Source organism: Strix aluco, chromosome 15 (assembly GCF_031877795.1).
Source record: "Strix aluco isolate bStrAlu1 chromosome 15, bStrAlu1.hap1, whole genome shotgun sequence".
Lineage (NCBI taxonomy): Eukaryota > Metazoa > Chordata > Aves > Strigiformes > Strigidae > Strix > Strix aluco.
In genome coordinates, this window is record NC_133945.1 from 6,075,513 (window position 1) to 6,097,702 (window position 22,190).

General features: G+C 44.1%; 1 protein-coding gene across 9 annotated transcripts in view; it reads right to left on the reverse strand.

Moving 5' to 3' along the window:
- Positions 1 to 22,093, reverse strand: part of TSC2 (TSC complex subunit 2) — a 34,689-nt gene extending 12,596 nt beyond the window's left edge. For 3 of the 9 annotated variants that reach the window (XM_074840961.1, XM_074840958.1, XM_074840966.1), the window contains exons 1-30: positions 22,036 to 22,093; positions 20,620 to 20,784; positions 19,653 to 19,739; positions 18,918 to 19,028; positions 17,938 to 18,082; positions 17,686 to 17,803; positions 17,151 to 17,199; positions 16,601 to 16,726; positions 16,180 to 16,253; positions 15,702 to 15,828; positions 14,897 to 15,040; positions 14,541 to 14,678; positions 14,227 to 14,330; positions 13,351 to 13,432; positions 12,278 to 12,433; positions 11,830 to 11,946; positions 11,162 to 11,284; positions 10,784 to 10,890; positions 10,026 to 10,179; positions 9,128 to 9,250; positions 8,666 to 8,800; positions 7,908 to 8,097; positions 7,396 to 7,489; positions 6,980 to 7,082; positions 6,672 to 6,766; positions 4,010 to 4,141; positions 2,045 to 2,209; positions 1,241 to 1,393; positions 964 to 1,076; positions 347 to 568 (exon numbers count right to left, since the gene is read on the reverse strand). In XM_074840961.1, the coding sequence (XP_074697062.1) occupies positions 347 to 568; positions 964 to 1,076; positions 1,241 to 1,393; positions 2,045 to 2,209; positions 4,010 to 4,141; positions 6,672 to 6,766; positions 6,980 to 7,082; positions 7,396 to 7,489; positions 7,908 to 8,097; positions 8,666 to 8,800; positions 9,128 to 9,250; positions 10,026 to 10,179; positions 10,784 to 10,890; positions 11,162 to 11,284; positions 11,830 to 11,946; positions 12,278 to 12,433; positions 13,351 to 13,432; positions 14,227 to 14,330; positions 14,541 to 14,678; positions 14,897 to 15,040; positions 15,702 to 15,828; positions 16,180 to 16,253; positions 16,601 to 16,726; positions 17,151 to 17,199; positions 17,686 to 17,803; positions 17,938 to 18,082; positions 18,918 to 19,028; positions 19,653 to 19,739; positions 20,620 to 20,757 (3,625 nt within the window). In that variant the 5' untranslated portion in view covers positions 20,758 to 20,784; positions 22,036 to 22,093. Of the gene's footprint in view, positions 1 to 346; positions 569 to 963; positions 1,077 to 1,240; positions 1,394 to 2,044; positions 2,210 to 4,009; positions 4,142 to 6,671; positions 6,767 to 6,979; positions 7,083 to 7,395; positions 7,490 to 7,907; positions 8,098 to 8,665; positions 8,801 to 9,127; positions 9,251 to 10,025; positions 10,180 to 10,783; positions 10,891 to 11,161; positions 11,285 to 11,829; positions 11,947 to 12,277; positions 12,434 to 13,350; positions 13,433 to 14,226; positions 14,331 to 14,540; positions 14,679 to 14,896; positions 15,041 to 15,701; positions 15,829 to 16,179; positions 16,254 to 16,600; positions 16,727 to 17,150; positions 17,200 to 17,685; positions 17,804 to 17,937; positions 18,083 to 18,917; positions 19,029 to 19,652; positions 19,740 to 20,595; positions 20,785 to 21,245; positions 21,300 to 22,035 lie in introns of those variants that run through there. The other 6 variants (XM_074840962.1, XM_074840960.1, XM_074840964.1 and 3 more) reach the window with 4 other exon arrangements.
- Between the last annotated feature and the right edge of the window lie 97 nt (positions 22,094 to 22,190).

Genomic DNA, 22,190 nt, shown 5'->3' on the forward strand with positions numbered 1-22,190 from the left:
ATCCAGCACGGGAAGCTAAAACACAGCCCAAACTGATTTTCAAGAAAGACCACAGAGCAGTGTAAAAATAGGAAATGCAAAGTAGGGTTGGTATTATCTGGCTCTATTTCTGTAACAGTACTTAATATACAAACTTAAGTCCTTGCTTCAACCTTTTCACAGGTCTTTTGTAGAGTTAAAACACTAAAGAGTGATTGCAAAGAATCAAGTATCAGATGTATGAGTTTCAAGAGGCAGTAAGCAATAAAGAGATCCCTTTGCAACTAAATATGGATTCTTCTTCTTCATCCAGGCTCCGGTTTCTCAGCAAGTCAAAAGAGCTCACTCCAGACTTGGGTAAAGATACCTGTGGGTCTGCGCACTAGGATTTCTGCCCATCCCTGTGTCAGCAGCGGGACATACGCAGCTAGGTTTGCTTTTTCCTTCTGCAGAGGTGTCTGTGGAGCAGGATTAGTCTTCTCTGAGCGAGATGTAGGAGCAGGAGGACCCTGTGTCCCTTGGGAAGCCGAGCCACTGGGAAAATGGGAGGCTGAGCTGTCTAAGGCACCAACACGTAAGGCGTGACCACCTAGCAAGGCAGACAAAAGAGAAGGGAGAGCCATGCCTAGTTAGCACTAAAATATCTCAGAAGTAGTAAGTCTTTTAAGCCCCTCTAGCAGCTGCACACACTATATTGGGAACCTAAGAGAACTTCACCTTCCATGCGTTTCTTATAAACCAAGAGGTTAGATAAACATCAGTGATTCTCACTGCTGGTACCCACTGCTTAACCAATGGTTAAATCTGCAAAGAGAGGCAAGCAGGAGGAGCACCACCACCCCCTGAGGCCAACAGCTATTAAATGCCAGACAGGTCCAGATTCTCAAATTAGTTTAGGCACAGGTCTCTTCAGCAGACACTTGGACTCTCAAGCCTGCAACACGGACCCAGAAACAGAGGAAAAACTCCAGGATAGGAATTTACCAGACATGGATCGGACTCTGTTGCGAGAGCTTCTGCAAACCTGCTGCCCAGCTTGAGATTCCAGTTTTGCTGGAGCTTCTTTAGTTTGTCTCACTTGCAAAACAGGGTCTGAGCTGTGGAGAAAGAAGATATTAATGATATTGAGAGAGAAATCTGTCATGCTGGACAAATAAGACACTCCTCTTCTGGTAAAAGGAAAACCTGAAAAGATGGACTGTAACAGCGGTTTAAGTGACTTTGTTAGGTGGAAATTTCTAGAAATGGGAGCAAAAATTACCTTGATTCCGTGCAGCTTTGGAACTCTCCAGAGTCTAGGCCAAGCAGGGACCTTGTCCCCGTTCCTACACTTGTAGTGATGGTCACCAGCTTGTTACCAACCAGCCACGTCTTTGTCCTTCCTCCAGCCAACAGAAACTCACCCACAGGAGACCTAGAAACACAGTTGTGATGAGCACAGTGCAGAGCAGAGCCTACGCAGGTGGCTGATTTCACGTAACTACAGAGGAGGTACTGCCTGCTTTCCTTCGTTTTACGGCATTTTTAATGTACCTTCTGGTCGTTAACATACACGTTACCCATCAGGATAAGGGATGAGCTGAACTTAATATCAATTGACGGCAGTACTACTGGACACACATTACAGAGCAGTCTAGTTCAATCCTGGACACACATCACAGAGCAGAAGGGAACGAGCCTTGTCTGAGCTATGAGTCTCCTTCTGGGAAGGGCTAGTGAGAAAAGTAAATGCCCTCCATTTGAAGCCAGCTGGCATGACACTCGCTTCTGCAGCGAAGACTGTGATTATCCAGCAAGGACATGGAACAAAGCACTTCTCGCAGACAGCACGCCTTCAAGGCATCTCCTTCTGGACAGTTCAAGGCCGAGGCAAAGGCTGGTTGGCTCCAACGGACTTCTCTCATCTAACCTCATATTTAGCCACACCAGATTTTATCTGCAAGGAATGGCTTCAGAGCCCGGGCCTGCCAGAATCTCAAATGTGTCACGGTAATTTTCCACTCATACAGTGAAATACGAGCTTCAAACAGACACATCTCTCCCACGGTCACTGACTGACCCCTACCTCTTAGGCACCGCAGTGAAGTTTGAAAAGACGTATCGAGCCATCATATCCAGACAGGTCTCTGTGAGTTCCAGGTGGAGATTTTTTAAGTTGTCATCAGCCTGAGCCATTGAATTTTCATCTGCAGAGCCCAGGCTTGAACTAGTGATGGATGTCTGTATCCGACTAGAAGAGAATGTTTCCAACTGACAGATCACATTGCAAACTGCTTGTCCCTGTCACCCGAAAGACAGTGTGATGCAGAACAACCTGTGATACATGCATGTGCCAGATCAGAGAGGTGGCCAGGCGTTAAACCCAGGACATAATAAACATGTCTTTGGATCAGCCTCATGTTGTGCTTTGTAGATTGTCATTGCAGGAAGCGTATTTTATCTTGAGAGACTGAGAAACATTTAAATGTCCGTCAACTGACTAGATCAGGCCAGTGCTCTCTGATGATGGGTGGCCCATGGGCAAGTGCACCAAGCAAATAGCGAGTGGCAGCACCATGCTTTGAGTTCGCTAATCTAGAGCGAGGGCAAGCGTCCCGTGACCTGCACAGTTTCCCAGGCAACGTGTTGCCCATGAGCCATAAATCAGAGCACTCCAGACTTAACGTTCTAATCCTGTGGTTTGCTTTTTTCTCTGTTGCGTCCCTTTCATATATTGATTTTTTTCCTCCAAATTTAATAGCTCTGTAAAATCTAAATTAACTTGAAATAGAAAAAAAATTGCACTCTGAACAGGAAACTGGCACAAGAATAGAGAGCAACTCTGCCTTCAAATCAGCCAAGTTAGCAATGCAATTTAAAACAATTGCAATAACAGGCTGGATTGCAATATTTTATAAAGACAATTCCTCATGCCATCTTAACACAAACTAAGCTCAGGTACAGCCAGATTTTTTATCAAAGTGGCAAAAATTTTTTATCAAAGAAGTGGCAACTTCTTTGGCATCATTAAGGGTAATTAACTGAACATTTATTTACTACCACTTACACATAAATACAAGAGAAGAAAATCACCTAATAGATTAACGGGGATATCAGAGAATGAAGTGCTGGAATTGTATTCACAATTCAGTCATTTCACTGTCTTTCCCCCAAATACCATATAGTTATAGTCAAAATTAAAACCACAGAAAATAAAGTTCCACTGACACCAATTCTTAGAGATTAAGGCACAAATCTTCAGGTTCAGATTTTAAACCAACATGTTACAGACAGCAGTTTAGCACTCAGGGAGAGTGATCCAGAAATACGTTTGAAAAACTAGCACAAATTGTTCCATCTTTCATGTGAGCAAATCAATGTCTGCAATCAAAACTTGTTTTCTTCGGTCGTGAAAGCAGTAGCTGCGTATGGGCTGAGCGTACATTTCACTGCACTACGGAAAGACAAATCAAGGTTTTCATGGCATCATACTTTAGACCAGAATATTTCCGTCAGCTCCCTTTGCCTCAAAGAACAAATCCTAAACTGAGGCCAGAACCATTCCTCACAGCTCGGGAGGAGGGCCTGTACATAAGTTTGCAGAGTATGAAAAGCCTCTGCTGGGGGGCAAGTCACTGCTTAGAAGGCTGAAGTTTTACTGAGTTTTAACCAGGACTCTCACCTGCACAGAATGCAACCTTTTTCCTTTTTTTTTTTCCGGGGTGGTTTTTGTTTGTTTGTTTTTCCCCCTCTTCACCATCTTTACTTTGAAAATAGAAATTTTTGTGGCTAAAGCATCAGAGAATAGGGCAAAGTAACCATACACAATCTAGGGTGTGATGTGACAACCCAACAGCTGGCGTTGGGAAGCCATGGGATACCCACGATACTTTCCCAAAACCTTTGACTGTGGCTAAGGCCAGTTTTTTATTGCGTAACAAAGTCATGCAAGCATCCCACATGCAATTCCCCCCTGCTTCCACCCACCCTTGCAGTAAAATTTCCAAGTGCTGAGTTGCTCTTGGATTCTCCCCATTTAAAGTGCCTCTACCTGCGGACCACATGTTCAGACACACTGATGCTGCGGGATCGGAAGGCATCAACTGCAGAGGATTCTTTCAGCTCTTTCACTGGAGGAGAGTTATTCAAGCCTTGCTTTGCATTTTTGGCTAGTCTTAAACTACTAGGTGGAGAAGCACCAAGCCCCAAAAGAGGTCACAGGAAGGGAGGAAATCATTGTAGGGATGTAGGTTGAAAGGTCACAGGTCACAGGGTCAATATTGGGGGATCCCGGAGGGTGATGTAAAATAAAACAAATGCCAAAAAAGGAAAAAAAAAAAATTAAAACGTACAAACAAGCAGAGCTGAAAGCATTAAAAAGACAAACCACATTTTGAAAATAAGATTTTAAACGTGCTACAAAACAAATGAAATTAGTACAAGTTAAAACAAAAAACTGATTGAAATGATAGTTGGAATACTGCGCTGTTAAACAAAGGCAAGAGCACCGCAATGCTAATTTGGCACAAATTTCTCAAGTCTGAGAAGTTTTGTGCAGTTCAACCACCTCCTGTGTTGCCCCAACTCACCACTTCAGCACAGCTAAAGACCTGATTACTTCCACAGAGACCAGATCCTAAAAAGCTTTACCCATACCAGGTAGCGGCACATTTTTCTAGGAGACACAGGAATATGTTGGACATTTCTACCTCTGTTAGGCCTGGCCCAAATCTGAGCTTCTACCCTGAATCACAGAAACACCCAGGGCCAGCCAGGGGTGCCCCTTAGCTCAGCTCAAGCCCATCTCTACAAGCCTGATCCTTCTCACACTGCACAGATGGAAGGGCAAGACGACAAACACCCTCTTGGCTGTTGCTGACTGAGTGATGCTTTTCTGTCACACAAACTATCTTAATTTCAGGTGGCTCGAGGTAACCCACACCTGACGTTCAACCAGAACAGAAAGGAAGATCGGCCTTTACACTGTCAGGCGCCAGCCACACGTGGGAGATGACAGCAATTAACATCTAAGAGGCACTTTAATTAGTCTCAGTTGAGATGCGTGCCTGGCTCAGTACTGATTTGGTGGTAACAGTTGGTCCAGCAGTTCACATCCCCATATATAAAATGCAGATACTAATTTAACCCTTCCGGCTCTTTCTAAACATGATTTATTTGCTACCTTCCTTTCAGTGAATTATTACATTTCTGATTGCCACCTGGAAGGATCAGAATTTATTTGTCCTTCTTCTCCTAACAACCTCCTACAGATCACTTGTGGCCACAGCTGGAGATGTGACTGCAGAGTGCACAGGCTCATACTCCCAGATAATCACCTACACCACCGTCGCACCATCCCGCAACCTTGGAAACCACTGGGATCCCCACCCCAGCACCTCAGCTAGGGCCTAGAAATGCTTATTCTTTGGGCTTAAGGAGTGAAAACCAAGCACACAAGCTTCTCAAGCAAGGAAACAGATATCTGCTCAAAGCTATTTCCTCTCTCCCTTGGCCAGAGTCCAAGCTCCGAGAGACTCGGAGGCAGTGGCATCCTGCCATTCTGGTGTTTCGGGTTGCTGCCTGAGTACAGCCCACACTCCTTAGCAGAGATTTCTGTGGAAAGTGATCCAGCAGCGTTAGCAAAAGCCTTTAGATACAGTAGTATTCCAACCTGGTAGAATTTAACAGGTTTTTGGAAAAAAAAAAGATTAGTTGAAATTCTAATTTGAGAGACGAGTGTCAAAAGGCTTCTCTTCCAAGTTTCTGAATGAAAGAGGAGGAGATGGGAGAGATGAAACACAAAACAGGGTTCACAGCTATAGCATTAGGGCAGGGATGGTGTTTCTTCATTGCAAGATACTCATTGAGCCTTGCAGTTAAAGTAGAGGCACTTTCCCCAGGGTTCAAATGCCACTGGCTGCTTACTGCACATTAACACTGAAGCAAGTGAAGTGAACCAATTTAGGTAAGCCCTGCAGGTGAAAGGACGTTAGAGAAACGCTGAATGCCTTCCAAGGAATGTTCCCCTATCCCGGCAAAAGTTACTTTGAAAGACTGCTGGCAAGATGCGTTCTGACTTCTGAAGACATTAGGCTTTGCTTAAAACTGACATAATGGCTTCAAGATTCAAAAAAGAATCAGGACATCCAGACACGCAGAAGGCAGCTGTCTGCTCCCCCCCCCCAGTACACTGACTCGACAGATAACACTATGGAAAAACACAGCACTGGCTCTCTCAATTTCTACAGGTTGCTAATCACAACAACTTCTCTGGCAATCATTTAATTAGTTGTTACAGATCAATTATCAAAAGGAGTTAACACTATCAATATGAACATGGTATTCTATTGCTTCTGGTACTACCCTTCTCTGTTACTTCTGGTAGCATTGTACTGACACACATCAACCTGAAAGAACTGTTGATTTTCAAAAATTAACAACAAAAAGCCCCACACCTTACTGCAAAGGCTTCCAGAACAGTCAGCAATGTCCTCATATGCACTGTCAGACTGTCAGCTTGGTTTGATTCCAGCTTCTTACCAACCTAAGTCTGTCTTTCACCAATCCCCCGACCTAAAGAGGTTTACTTTGCTTGCTTAAATGCACTGTCAGATTTTGGATAACTAGACCCAGCCTCCTTCAGAGGAACACAGGGAAGGGCGTGAACACTACAACAGGGAACACAAGACCTGCTGGAGTCAGATATAATTTACCTTTTCGGCCTCTCATTCAGGCTTGTACTGCGAGCCCTGAAACTGTCCTTCTCGGGTGTGTCATCAAAGGAAAGGAGGACATTTGAGCGCAGACCCTGTCGATTGAGACAAACGGGTAACAGTTACAACAGCTAGGACGTGCAGCTGGGAGACTGCAATCGTGGGCCAACACACAAGAACTCACAGTTTTGAAAAAGACGTTGATGAGAAAAGTTTTTCTAGCTTCAAACAGAATCTTTAAACTTCTCAAACCAGTTTGTAAGCCATCATTTTTATTATGTACTGTTTGATGCAGTAGTGTCCATTACCTTTGTAATATAGGGGACAAAGTCCTTTCGGAAGGGCAGGCGACACCGAATGAACCACATAGCTATCACGTGATGAGCCAGGCAAACGATGTACTGGTTAAACCTAAAACAGCAGAAAGATCTCCACAGAGTTTAATGCTGCATTACGCTGCCATCCCAGAACTGAACAGAAGGACTTTCCAATCTGAACTGTTCCTTTACCTACTGTAAGTATAAAGAAAAATACCCTCAAAAGTTCTGTTCAAGAAAAACAGATATTTTGTCTAAGGCGAGTATGTCCCTTCTTCAGAAGAAGCCTGGAGATACCAGAATGAGCGATACCCTATAAATAACCTTGACCCAAGCACTACAAAAAAAGCATTTCTCATCCTCTTAATTGTACAGGTGAGGAAGAAGCACATTTGCTATGAACTTACTTGGAAGGGTTTGTGTATGGTAGGGAGATGGCGAACACGCTGGCATACTGTTCTGCTGCAAAGTTCCTGTAGAGGTGAGGCAGCCTGGCTAGAGCTAGAACCATTCCAGGAGAAAACCAACACAGGTGAGGTCTGAACACAAGCTATTCAGTATCACAGTTCGGTTTCATTTGAATTGTTTTGTTTCTACACGGAAGTTAACACCATAATTTCATGCTATTTAAGTGATAGGCAGCAAGGTGGAGAAAGCACCTTCGTATTTCCCATCACTGTATGGCTGCACGACACAAAGGGTATCTCTACCTTCAGTGTGTGCAAGTGCTTTACACAGAAAAACAGTAACAAACAAGAGATGATCAAACATTTATATCCTGAGGATGGTGCAAGGGCATCACCAAAACTCAAGAAACCCTCATGATGCATTCCACGTCACTAACACCATCAAAATACCCATATCTAGTGCAAACAACACATTTACAACTCTAGATCAAAACTAGAACATTACAACTTACTTGAAAGAAATTCTAAAAGAGGGATGGCCATATTGGCTGTAGCAGAAATGTGGGTTAATTTGACTATTAAGACAGGAAGTGCCTTTATGATGATGTCGGGCATCTCGACGCTGCAGACAGAGAGTGCCACCACGCACTGGTTTGCACAGCGATAAATGAGACCGTGTTCCAGGCAATACACTATTTCACGCTACGAGAGTAAAACAAGAAAAAAAGTCATAACACAGGGAAAGAGAACAACTCTGATGTTCCATCTCCTGACTTCAGCTGGCCTTTCAGAATGGCTTGCAAGGTATCACTGCTGCAAGGCCTCTACGATGCACAGGAATTCTTATCCAATACGCACTAAAATGGAACCCTAAATTGTGTTGCATGTATTCTAGGCCAAAAATCTTAAGATGGGACTTTAATCAAGTAGACATTTTAGAAATTAATATTTATATTTCTGATTAAACAGAATTTTTATCTTTATCAGGGTCTTCCAGCAGCGGATAAAGTCACTCAGCAACCTGTGAGGGGGCACAGGTATGGATGGAGAACAGTGAGTCCAGCTGACCAGACAGTTATTGATGCACAAAGTCAGCAAAGTACTTTTTCCCCCCTGACCCCACCCCAAATGCAGCAGATGCAGCTTTTTAGAACTGAAAAGGGCAGTGTTATCCTGCACTTAAGTCTCCCAATCAGCTAGTATGAGAAAACGCTCTACCACAGAGGCTCAGGCCCCGTCCCCCCTACACACCCTCTTCCTTTCCCCATACCTGTTTAGCTTTGTCCAGATAATTATGGTAAGATATTAATGCCGTCAGTACTGGGACTACAGCCAGATGCAAATCAGTGCGAGAAAAGCCTTCTGGGGTGCCATGGAGCCTGTCGGTAGTCTTTTTGTCTGTGAGCTGATACATCACACAGTAAGTTAGAACACCTCACACTAAAAATACTCTCTAAAAGGCAGTAGACAGGCACTGCCCGTAGCTCCCTTTTCACATGTATACACACATACATAAAGAACCCTCGTTATTACCTACTTCTGTACCTAAAACAGCCCTCACAAAAAGGGAAGGTGAGAGAGGACTGACAACCAGCATGCTAATCTTCAAAGTATTAGACTGAAGAAAAAAACCCCAACAAAACACTCAAACCCACACACCCCCCCCCCGCCCCCAATCAACTCTCAAGAAAACTAAGGATCTGGTGATTAAACATCAGTAGGGTTGCATTACCATGTAGCTCAGCGCAGAGGCCAGGAGGTCTATGTTACAAGGAGAGGTTAAAAATAGCACTTTATAGCGGAGGGATTCAGGTAATTTGTTGAGGACCAATTTCAACACCTTCCAGTCTGTCTCCTGGAAAGAAAGAAAAAGTTAAGGTGGAAAATTTTTGTATTAAGATGGGACTTTAATCAAGTAGACATTTCAGTAGACATCAAGTAGACAGTTCAGTTTGAAATTAAGACCAATCAAATTTCAGACAACATGCCATTTCCTAGGCAGATGTATGTCTTGTCACGGTAGCTACATAAAAAGAAGAGGCATTTAGCTGTCACAAGTTACTTCCTGTCTGTCATCCAGCTCTAGGTGCAATATTGGCACTGCAAACTCGAAGACAACTTCTGTATCCAGATCTGACTGAGCTCAGAAAGACAGAGCCAGAAATTAATTCTCCTAACCACCAGCAGAAATTAACTTCCAGAGCAAGACAACCCCTCAGCACATTTGTCCAATACAACATTAATGAACAATTTATATTTACAGTTTATTAGCGACTGAAACATTCACTGTTTCAGTACTTTAAAAACTTGCAGTAGGAGGGTTTCTTTTAGCTTCAAATGCCCTTTCAGAAACAGGACGACCTATCCGATCTTTGTTTAACACATTTTTTTGCCCTTGTCTGCAAAAAGCAGAGCTAAATGAAAGCTCTGCTTAGTTTCTGAAGAGCTGAACTGGTGCTCCCACTGGTGGTTGAGAAGCTGCACAATTACACACATATTCTGCCCAAGAAGGATTTACGGATTGCTTTCCAGACGTTATTCAGATACTCTGGGCTAGAATTCTCCAGCCAGCTGGTCTCAGTTGACATGTTTCAGGTGCAGATGACAACTGTCATGACGAGGGGACGTACTTGCTTCAAACACTGCAGGAGGACCCCAAAGACCATCGAGTAGGGCAGGTGCCCTACACGGACGGTGGCGTTCTGGGAAGGCACGCTGGGACTGCCTGAAGGCGGAGAGAGCGTGCCAGTAGGCTTTTTCTCAGAAGTCCTCTTCTCTGCTTCTCTACAACATCGAAAGGGAGAAAAATGCATGTAATGTAAAATCAAAATCACAACAGCCTATTCATGTGACCTACCCTATTTGGTAGCCGGTTTAATGACCAAACAACAATATAAATTGCATTTTCAATTAAACACCACGGCATTGCCCAGTAGACTGACAGCCACGAGAGTCTAATTAGGTGAAGGATTTTTCTATCCAGGCCCATAGCAAATTTAGAAAGATATCTTTTGGAGCGTGTTACACAAACAACTTCAGACCAAGCTATAAAATTAAAAATAGCCAGATTTGTACAAATCATTGAATCAAACCTCAATGTGAAAACTGGTTTCAGGCAGGAAATTGCAAATATTTTTGTGAGCAGGAACAGAGATTTCATGTCTGAGATTGAGAGCTCCATAGGCAAGTGATTTTTAAGAACAGTTCACCAATGAGTTATTAGTTGAGACAATCCTAGGTTGTGACTATAGACTTGTCTAGCAGCTGATTCATCAAGATTTGGAAGATTTAGAACAACTGCAGATTGCTACTGCTGGACCACTAAGCTTGTGCAAAAATACCAAGTAGTTTGGAAAGCAGCTTTTGCTTAACACAATGAGAAACCTACACAAAATCACAGAGACAGTAAGGGCTGAACCTCACTGCTCCATCCTTGTTGGAAAGGCCAAGACGGTGGAGGGAGTCTGCTCGAAGCATCAGCAGGAAATCAAATACCTGTAAGAGAGAAGATACTGGAATCACTCAAAACCCAAACCTCCCCATGTGATACTTTTGGAAGTACAAAGACATTTTTAATAGATGCTGTGGCCAGTTCTGTAGGAGGCATCACTTCTGGTCTTACAGTACGCATACATACTCCTATTAGCCAAGAAACATTTAATTCTACTGCTGGCAGGCTCCAGAGTGCACATTCCCCACCTGCCACCCCAGAATTCGAAAGAGAGCATGCAGCTCTTGCCCTGAAAGCCTTGGTTACTGCTCATACCTGCAGTCTGATGCTGCTAGCAACAGCAAGGCTGTACGCGTATATATAATGGCGCTGGACGTGGTGAATCAGCATCTCGTACACCCGCGTTGCATGGCTGGAGGGTAAGCTGTAGAGTTTTGTCTACAGAGGAACAGAAACACAGATCAAAAGGCAGGCTGACACTCGTTATTCAGAAATGTGTGTCTGCACTGACGATATTCCAGAAAAACAGCAAAAGCTTGCTCCTGAAAGCAGGATGAACAGATGGCTCCAGACAGAACCTCTGCAAAGAATCCAGAAAAACTACCTGGCTCCAGAAGGGCACTGGCTGCAACAACCAGCTCTTCACAACTGCCCAACCGTATCTCAGGACACGCTACCCAAACACAACGGATCTGGGCAAGGTTATGAACCACTCGCTTTCTGCTAGTTTAGGAATCCATCTGCCCTCCACACGTGAAAATGTGCTCAGATTCATTGCACAATGGAAATTAAGAAAATGAAACATTTACCAGACAGTCATACAGTACCCAAAAGCAAAAGGAATAACCAAAACCAGAGTTAAAATATTAAGTGGACAAAACAGAAGTTGGAATATTTCATAGTAGGAGAAGAGTTATCTAAAAAGCCAAGTCCAGCAGAAGACTATTCTGAAGAAGACGGGTTTAACGCTCTGCAGCATTTACCTGAAGAATTATCAGGAGTCCAAGAACTGCTGTCTTGACATCCTCCAAAGAAGCTGAATACGACAGCAAGTCCCTCTCTTCCAGTTCAGAAGGAGATGAAAGAGAATGTGCAGCCACCTTTTAAAAAGAAAAGCAACACATGGTTTAAATCTGCAACACACCTTTTCTTTCTTTCCGCCCTGGAAGGTCAGGAAAGACTACGGCAAGTCATCCTCGCTGGAAATTCTGCAAGCCCTGTCAGGTAGCTTGGATGTGTGTTGACAGGGTTTCTAAAGCTCCCTTCTGCTCTGCCCTTCAGACCTGCACCCTCCAAAACCCAGCAGTTCTACAATATCCTGCTGAGCCACGTACCTGGTAACAGTCCCAGGTTAGTCTCCTCAGGCACAGTAAGAGGATCGGGCAAAAAAATGTGGTGATGCTACTGACAACTGACCAAACTCTGCCTCACCTTTTCTATGATATCAAGCAAGCTGTTGAAGTGATGCGTGTTGCAGCCTTCAGCTAGGTCTACGAGTAGCTGAGTGGCCAGTTTTCGGACTTGATGGTCTTTATCCTCTGGAATGTGAGCCAGCTGAGAGATCACAACCAAGTTTATCAGCTCTTCCTGCAAGAGGACAGACCTTAATAAGCCTCGACATTTTGCTCTCAGTTGTTCAATCAGCATGTTAAAGAGACAAATAATTACAAACAAAAGAACACTGATATTCTGATATCGGGCTTTTTCCTCAACTAACTGTTTGGTTCCTTGATCTTTCCTCTTCCATACAATTAAGTATTTCTACATGCCACCCCTCCAAATATTTATGACTTTTGTTGAAGTTGGATTCACTGCTTTGGTTTTCATCTATCCTACAGACTCGATAGCCCAGGCTCAAATAAACTGTTGACAAGGGATTTCTAGGGCTTGGGTTTTTGTGAGAGAGAGGAAATATCGAACAGCATCATGTTTTCACAGATCTTGAAGGAATCCAAGAAGCACCTCTGCCCTTTCCTGTCCTCTGACACTCTGGGTACATTCCAAGGAGCTAAAGACATCCCCAGAGCTCTCCTGTAACTCCTCTCTCAGACACCTTCCATCTTGGATTGCAATTAAACTGCAAGCGCCAAGACAAGTTAATCTGCTCATGTGTGAGATTATGTCCAGACCTCATCTTTTTACAAAGCTTTTAAATAAACTCTGCATCTCTCACGTTGACATCCCTTTCTTCCAAAACAAAATGTATATGGAATTAATGACCTTAAACAGGGAAGCAAATACACAACCAGGCATGTCCTCTGAAACACAGCAGCTCCCACTGCCCACTGCACATACCTGCATCCAGCTAAGGACAGTCCAAAGGCAAGTCCTCCCTCAAGCATCCTACAGAAACAGGCCTATTGTGTGCAACATTTAAAGCACAGTTCTGTGCATTCCCCAGCGGCAGAGACGACCTGAAGCACACCATAAAACATGCCTCACCAAAGCCTTTCCCACCCACTTAAGATCTCACATGTGATCATCAGAAACAGATAAACACACACCTCATAGAACTGTCTGTTAATACTCAGGACAAAGGACAAGACATCCAGAACTTTAATACGAACAGCACTACGACTTTCGTTCCTAAAATGGGAAGAGCAAATTCAAGATGAATAAAATAAAGTTGCTGATATTCAGGGAAGGGGGGAGAGGAGAAAAGGAAAGTAAAACTAAAGTAAACTGAGAAACTTCTTAAGAGTTAGAACAATAACCTTTAGAGATCAGCTGAGCCTTCAGTTAATGTCTCTACATATGAAATCATATTCAAGAACAACTGGAAACTGGAATCCCAACTCAGCTTTTACTACTTCTGGAGACCTGTACCTGCAGTTTTCCCATTTCCAATCCAAACTGGGAAGCACATGTCAGAAGAACAAGTGCCCTGGTGAGCAAATTTAAAACCAAACAAACAGCACCAAGGAAGAGTTGCTCTTTGGCAACATTTCACAGATGAGACAGAAGTTTGTTATTGCTGTATGCTGATATTTTAGAGCACGAGAATACTTTTAGGAGCACCAATTCAAAACCAGATAACTTTAATACTGGATAACCATATGCAATCCTGATGCTTAACAGGAAAGTCTTGTTTGGTGTCAGAACTAGAGTGCTGTGGAGTGAAACACAGAACTGCTTAAGCTAATGGAAATAGCACCATCCAATGGAAATAAAGGAAATTTAAAAAAAGAAGCATAAATAACTCAGTGGAAAGTTTTTCTTCTGTTAAACAAAACCCTTTCATGTAATGTGCCCTGGAACTACCATACTTCTTAGCAGTCATTTACTAACATTAGAACTTCAGAAAATAAAATTATCTAACATGAAAAGGTGGCAAGAAACATTTGAAAGTGCCTTGTGTTCACAAAGTTATGATTTCATACCTGAAGAATCTCTCCATTAACATCTGCAGGTTGTGAATCCAGCCATCTTTGGCAGGATGAATGGACTGAGCTCTGTATGTTATCAAGTTTAACACAGAAGACTCCTTTCATGGAAAGATCAAGAATTTTTTTTAGTGTATAAGCAAATACAATATATCCATTCCCCCAACCGCCACCACGAGGACAAGGCTCATGTAAGTCCTTTGCTGGGATTTTCTGACCACTCGTTATTTTAGAAATCCCAACTTTCAACTGTACTGAGTTACAAAAGGGACTCAACTGGCAACAAAGGAGGACAATAAGTAAAGTCTTACTGGTCTCTGATCAGCACATCTTTCCACCAGCTCAAAAAATCTCTCTTCAGAGCCATGGAATTCATTCTGATCACAGAGTTCTTCTACTGTAGTCAAAAGATCATGTACAATGGACTTCAGTTCTTGGCTCTCCAGACTCTGAAACAGAGACAAAAACACTCCTTTTCCTTACCAGAAAGTGCTAACTTATAAATACAGACAGAAAAGTTGGTTGAGAAGCACAGTACTGAGAACTGGGCTAAACCTTCATTCAGCTTCCAAGTTCACTAGAGTGTACAAAGAGGAGATCAATTTGCAAAAATATTTATGGCAAGGTCTTTTGATTAAAAGCACATCAAGACAGGCTCAACACTTACCTGCAGCTGCTGCAGCAATCGCTCCATGATGTCCAACAGGATATCCCATGTTACAGCTTGCAGCTCCTTCCCATACTTCTTTATTAGACGTGTTATGGACAGAACGATCTCGTAAGACACAACTGCGTTGGGACATGTCATGGCCTGGAATACAAAGCATTTCAGTCAGTTAACAGTTGGAAAGCAGGGATCAGAAACCCTCTTAAATTCAAACGAAACACGCCTCACTAATTAGGAACTTAGCCTGAAGGTCTGAGATGAATATATTCAAGTCTATACACACAAAGGGCAGAGCAAAGAACCATTTTGTAAAGTGTAGTTAGGCACTCTTGTGAACAGCTGAGATCAGATGTCAAACACAGACCCATTTTACAGAGCAGGCACATGAGGTTAAAGCTGGTAATTCCTGCTTGATGCACTTGGATGAGAAAATTTTAAGAGAGCTCTGAGGCTGTCCCTGAAGACACTGTCCCTCATTTTTTGTGCCACACACTGGAAGGAGGGAAAGTTTTTGCTTTGTTTTTATTTTTTAAGCTAAAGTACCCACAGTGTAGCTATTTAATAAAAAGAATTCAGACTTTGCTTTTCTGGCCAACAAAGATATTCCAGAAGGAGGCCTCAGTTCCAAACTTAAATCTGCTGTTGTTTTACTGTTTCCCCACGCATCACCCCATACCCAATTGCTGTCTCTCATCTTTCAGGCATACAGAGATCTCTTCAGTGTAGGGAACCACATTTTTGTTCTAAATTTGTACAGGTCCAGATGTATACCCGACTAAAAAGTTCCTCCAGCATCCCATCCTACCTTGAGGAACGAAGGCAGCACTGAAGTTGGGGAGTTCTTGAGTGAATTGAGGCGATGAGCACCCCACAGAGCCATCCCAACAAAGAACACAGCTCCCCTCAGCAGCGCTGCATCCGCCATGTAAGCTCTAAGACCAGATGGAAGGAAAGCCTTAGACCACGCTACAACTATTTTAACAGACAAGAGTCAACAGGAATATACACTGTCACAATGGGAATTCCCAGCTGCCACACATCAGAGCCTTGCACAGCTATTTACAAACATTAAAAGCAGAAAATCATTTAGCACAACTGTAAACAAAGGAAAATTAAATACAGAAAAGCCAAAAACTGAGCACTTCAGCAGCATAACTAGGAAGGGAATTAATTTCTAAGCACCAGAACCTTCAGCTTGTTCTACTGAGGTCCGTGACTCCCTTATCTATCTCAGCAGGACCTCTACTGAATCCCTTGGGGTTTGTTAGATACACCCGCTTTACCTGTCTTCCATGATCCTGCACATGTTGTAGATGGCACTGTGTCCCAAATGAGTTCCCAAAAGGTTGCGCATAAGCTGCAAATTCAAAGAGAACACTTCAATATCCAATTGTTAAAACACTCATTAGCCTAAATATGCAGTTAGCTGGCCGATCATGCCCGCTTACGGTAACTAAATGTGTCCAGCCACTTCAGCAGAAGCCTGTCACATCAGCTGAGAGGAAACTACAGGTAAATTCCATGGACATGACAGGACTTGCACTAACAACGTGCTGATCCCTTAATACTTGAAATTATTTTTAATTTATTCTTAAAACCAAACTGAAATTTATAGCAGATGGGCACAGGCACATCTGACACTTCCTCTATGCGGCCCAAACAGCAAACTCCTTAAAAAAAACAAAACTACAATAAAGTTCTGACCTTCCAGCACGGCTCGCAGAGCTCCTTCACGTTGATGGTACGGCACAGAGTGATGATAAATACTGGCAGGTTCTCTGATGGCAGACAGTTATAGCAAACAACTGCATCTAGGACTTGCAAGGAAATCTTTGGGGAAGAGAAAGACAAAATGGTTATACACTTCTCCACAAATAAAGCAGGTCAAATGCTAACCTGGCAGCCCCAGGAAATCTTCTTGAAGTCAAAAGGAATACAGAGATGTTTGGGTTGTTTTTTGGTTTGGTTTGGTTTTTGGGTTTTTTTTTTAAATCATTGTAAGATGGAAAGTAAACCATAAAAAGCACTGCTGAAAAATCTATTTGCTTGTCATCGATGCTCTGTTTGTTTTAGACTAAAATGATTATTGGTGTACAAGATCTAATGGCTTACAAATACTTCATAACATTTTATTAGCTCGCTTGTAAGATGAGAATAAACTGAGAGTCTGATGATCTGATTTTATTTGCAAAAGTTACAGTTTCAAAGAATTTCAAAGAACTCTAAAATACTAAGAGAGACTCAAATTACTGACCTCTATGTCCACAGATGATGAAGTCTGAATGCACAAGAGGCATATCTTGCTGTTAGGAAAGAACATCTAATTGTAATTGTTTGCTTAATATTAGGCAAATTACAAAGAGCCAAAACAGACAAGTAAACTGGCATGTTATTTTACTCATCATTCCCCTTACTGTGGCATTGTTGATAGCACTCCTAGAGACACTGAACACTACAACCTCCTTTATAAAGTGAGCTTAAAGTTGCACTTAAATGCAACTCAGTTTGCCTACACTAACACAGCAGCAGAGACCCCTTGTGAGACTAAGCAATGCAGTCAGGTCCCACCGCATGGAATGGGGCAAGCACATGCAGTTAAACTAAAACAGACCTGAAAGTTGTAAGAACTGAAAAGCAAATATTTGTCAGAAATGTAAGGTATGACCTGGAATGGAACAGATCCAGATCAGATGAAAAAGATTCTACTTATCTGTATATTGATCTGCAACTGCCTCCTGTAATTTACCAAGAATAAGCATGTAGGAGTAAAAAAACAAAAAACAACTTACTGGACCATGTCAGCTACATAGTCTTCCAGATAGCAGCTATTGAATTTCACCAGGTTCACTAAAACCAGAAGAAACTCAGAAGACAAACCAACATCCATCCACTGTAGTACAAAGTCAGCTAAAAAATGAAAACAAGTGGTTACAACATGCTTTCTACGCAGAAGTGTTATCACTTCCTTTTTCTCATATCACTAAATGCCTGTCCCTTGACTTATTCCCACCAAACTGAAGAGGGATAGAGACAATACTCACCTAACTCTTCTTCTAAGTAGGTGATGTACCGTCCATTCTCCGTTAGAGCCTTGAACACTTCAAGCCGTTCATGCAAGTCTTCGTTGGAGGGATAGTCCTTAATAACCTTAAAAAAATGTGCTCTGAGAATCCCTAATCGCTCACCCTAAAAAAAAAGTGGGGGCAGGGGGGAATAACAGTGAATGCCTGGACCTTATCAAGGTCTATGACAGTAATCTTCATGCCTGCAATTATTTCTTTTCCTACAGACTATGAAAGTCTCCTGAAAATACCTCCAACCTCAACTGGCTACTGACAAAGGCTCAGGTCTTCTCAATCTGTTATATCAGCACTCAGGGATGGAGGCATTTTGTCCAGCAACACACAGGCAGCATCCAATACACAAAGTAATCCAGGGAAACTGCAACTGCCAGCACTGCCAGTAAAGCATTTAAAAAAAACCCAAGCCAACAAACCAGAATCAATGCTATTCTTTTCATAAGCATCTACCCCTACTTCTTCAGGACACTGAAAACTAGAACTTTGGTCAGATACAGTCTTACGTTTGTATAGCACATTGTGAAATCTGAGGAATTCATAGTATGCTTAACTTGGCCAGGCTAGGAAAGTATCTCAGACAGAACTTCTTGCATACTTGACATGCTGAAACATCAAAACCAGCTGCAGACTAGGACTAATAGGTCTGGGCAAAGACCATATAAAATTTGCTATACTATGCTGAACTTAACCCAAAGTATTTCCTCTTTTTCAAGAACATTGCCCCAAAACAGAAAGGTTTTCTGTGAGTTGTATGAAAAGTTTTCCTATGAGGTCAAACCAAGAGTTAAATTAAAATGTTTCTTCCTTCCATTTACTAGGCACAACCAAACTAAGAAACATGGAAAGCTGTAGAAAAGAGCCACCCAATATTTTTCACGTTCATACTCTGCACAAACCCTAGTTTAAGTGTAGTGTTTTTTCTACAGTTTGTTTGTTTTCACCTGTCCTTGGACGATCGACTTCAGCAGATGAAGAACAGCATGTCTGGCTTCGATGGGGCGCTCTGGCTGGAGCATATCAGCTACCACTTTCCATATTGCTTCCACTGCATGCTGCAAACAAACCCAGGAGACGGGCAGTAGTAGGAAAATTAAGCTGCTTCTGGGATCTTTACCCAGTATATCAGTCATTAATTATGGCAAGTTAACGAAAAAGATCCCTAGGGATTTCATGTCTGGAGTTCTCTGACGAATCACATGAGACACACAAACCCCGTCCTACATGACAACCTGCACCCCAGTAACTGAAGTTCTTCATTCACACACTTCAGTGTGAACATTTGTGCAGAAACCTTCACCCAAATACAAGATGAGTTTAAAACCAGTTTGAGTTTGCTTATTAACAAGACAGGAGGAGTTAGCAAACCCCTCTCATACAGGATTAACATCAACTCCCGTGAACTGTCCTGAACAGCCCTGAATATTCACAGCATTCTCCTTCCATCCAGTTCAGGAAGCTTGTCAGCTACGTCCTCTCTGCTCCACAGCTGGTAGGCTGGACAAGACTAATTTCTTGGCATGTGAGCCATCCCTTTACAGGTTTGCACAGCACAAAACAGCTTCTGGGATTATCAATTTTAAAAGGCAGTCTAAACTACAGCAGCCTCTTACGATAGGTTAAAAGCTGTTGTTTAAATTTTCATCCTTCCAATATTCACTGAACACTTTGAAACTTACCTCTTCAATTTTTTTTGTTTTTGCCACTTCACAAATTTGACTGATCGCTCGTATCCTATTACTTAATCCACATTCTATGCTCAGTTCCTAGAAGGAAATGTAGAAATAAGCTAACAGTTTATATTACTAGAAACACTTATCCATTTCTCAAAGGGGATCATGAACCACTGAAAAATAAATTACACATTTCTCCAAAATGATCTAACCATTAGTCATCACTGGAGCTTTTCAGGAATTTCTCCAAAAACTTTTTTCCATTATCAAATGATTTGTCAAAACTAGGACTTTCATAGAACTGGAGCCAAGCAGCTTTTCACCTCCAAGAGAGAATACCGCATTTTCTTCAGGAAAGGTAATAACTCACTGGCTGTGGCACTCTTTCCGTTCACAGGAGAAGGGCAGAGAAAGGAGGGACAATAAGTCTGGCTCCCCAGCAGGTAAGAGCTTGGCTGCTCCAGCACAGGCAGGGAGGGATTCTGGTCTCCTCCTCCCTTTTATGCATTTTCCTCCCTGTGTGCCAACTATTCTGCTCACATACTTGCTGTACCAATTACTGGAATCAATTTATTTTTTTAAAAAAATTTCACAAAACCTTAAGGTTTTCATAAAATAGAAACAGTTTCCAGCTTGTGCTAACTGCCACCACATAAACTGCATCAAGCTGAGACTATAAAAAAAGAGCAATGTATTTTGAGGAAGCTCCCTGTAACCTGACATAAGACAACACCATCCTATCAAATATCTCAAAAGTATTCAAACACTGAATAATTAAAATGCCGTAACTTCAAAGTAGGTGAGTTTTACATCCATTTCACTAGAAAATAAATTGAGAGATAAGGTAAAAAGGCATGATCAGAGAGGGAACAAATGTCAAAACGAAAAGGAGATGAGCAAGCTCTCCTTCCGATCCTCCCAGCTCAGGTAATCCAAGCACTATCCCCACCTTTATTATGGTCAGTTCTCACACCTTGAGTATTTCTGCAGTGATGATAAACTCTGTTTGCTTGCCCTCCGACGACTTTGAACTTCCCCGGGATGTTCCCAGCCCCAGGAGATTCTTGAACTTCTCCTTCAGTCCAGAATCCTTGCTCTGAGGCTTTGCCATTGCTGACAAGCAAGTAGCGCCGAGCCCCTGCAAACACAGAACAGGGTTTCTGTTAAAGGAGGCCCAAGGGGAATCTTTAAGCAGGAAAACACCAGTAACAGCTGTCACAGCGTGGCTTTTACAAACAGCTCTGCTGTCTCAGGCTGTTTCAAATAAGGGAGAAGCCCAACACTGAGGACAAAACAGCAAAGAGCCTGCGCTGCTCCTGCCTTCAGCACCCGCATCCTGCAGCCACCTGAGGAATGGGGAGCTCGGGGTTACCATTTTCTGGGAGCTCCAAATGCCCAGCACCACCACAGCCCGCACGGAGCAACCACCATTTTACAACCGCTGAGCTGATTTTTGAAGCAGGAACACACACACACACACACACACAACTTTTCGGCGGGTGTGAGCTGAAGTACTCGTTCCCCGTGCAAAAGCAAGGGACGAGCCCGCAGCACCGCAAAGCCGGCGTTGAACGTAGCTGGATGTGAGGAAGGACTTACGAATCTCAGCGTTCCAACACCCAAATGCTGCCACGGCAAGGAGAAAGAGGGGGAGCGAGAACAAGCACACCCATTACAGCAACAGTACATCGCCAGCAGCACCCTCCAGAAACTGTCTCCCCACCCAGCCCCAACCCGCTGCCCCTCGGGGACCCCTGCGCCCGCTCAGAGCGGGACACTCACCCCCAGCACCCTGCCCTGGGCACACGCAGCCCCCCCGCTATGCCCCACGCCCCCACGGACACCCCACAGCCTTCCCCACACCCCAGGGAACATGTCACAGCAATCGCTTGTGCTCCCCGGGGACACGCCACAGACCTTGTCCCAGCAGCCCAGGGGGACAGGCCGTGGCCTCCAGCTCAATATTACCGGGGGACACACCGCAGCCCCCAGCCCGCCCCGGGGGACACATCACAGCCCCCCCATCACCACCCTGGGGGACACAGTCCCCAGCCCCGGGGGGACACACCACAGCCCCCAGCCCAACATCTCCAGGGGACACACCACAGCCCCCCCCCACCCCGGGATGTGCCACAACCCCTTACGGGGGACACGCCACAGCCCCCCCGCTCCCAGCACACCCCGACCCCCTGACAGGGGACACCCCGGGGACACTACCCAGCCGGGGGAACCGGCAGCCCCACACCCCCCATACCCCCCTCCTCAGGGCACGGCAAGGCCCCGCCTCCCGCTAGGCCCCACCAGGCCCCCCCCGCGCACCCCGGTCCCGGCCGGGGAAGCGCCCTCAGCGCGGGCAACGGGGCCGCCGCTCCCCCTCTCCCTCACTCACCCGCCGACCCCCGGGCCCGGCCCTGGCCCCGCCGCCCCCGGCCCGCGCCCCGCTCCGCGCCGGCCCCCCCCGCCCGGCCCCGCGCTCCGCCCCCGGCGGAAGTCCCGCCGCTTCCGGGGCGCGCGCGCCCGCCGCGGGGCAGGATGGGGCCGGTA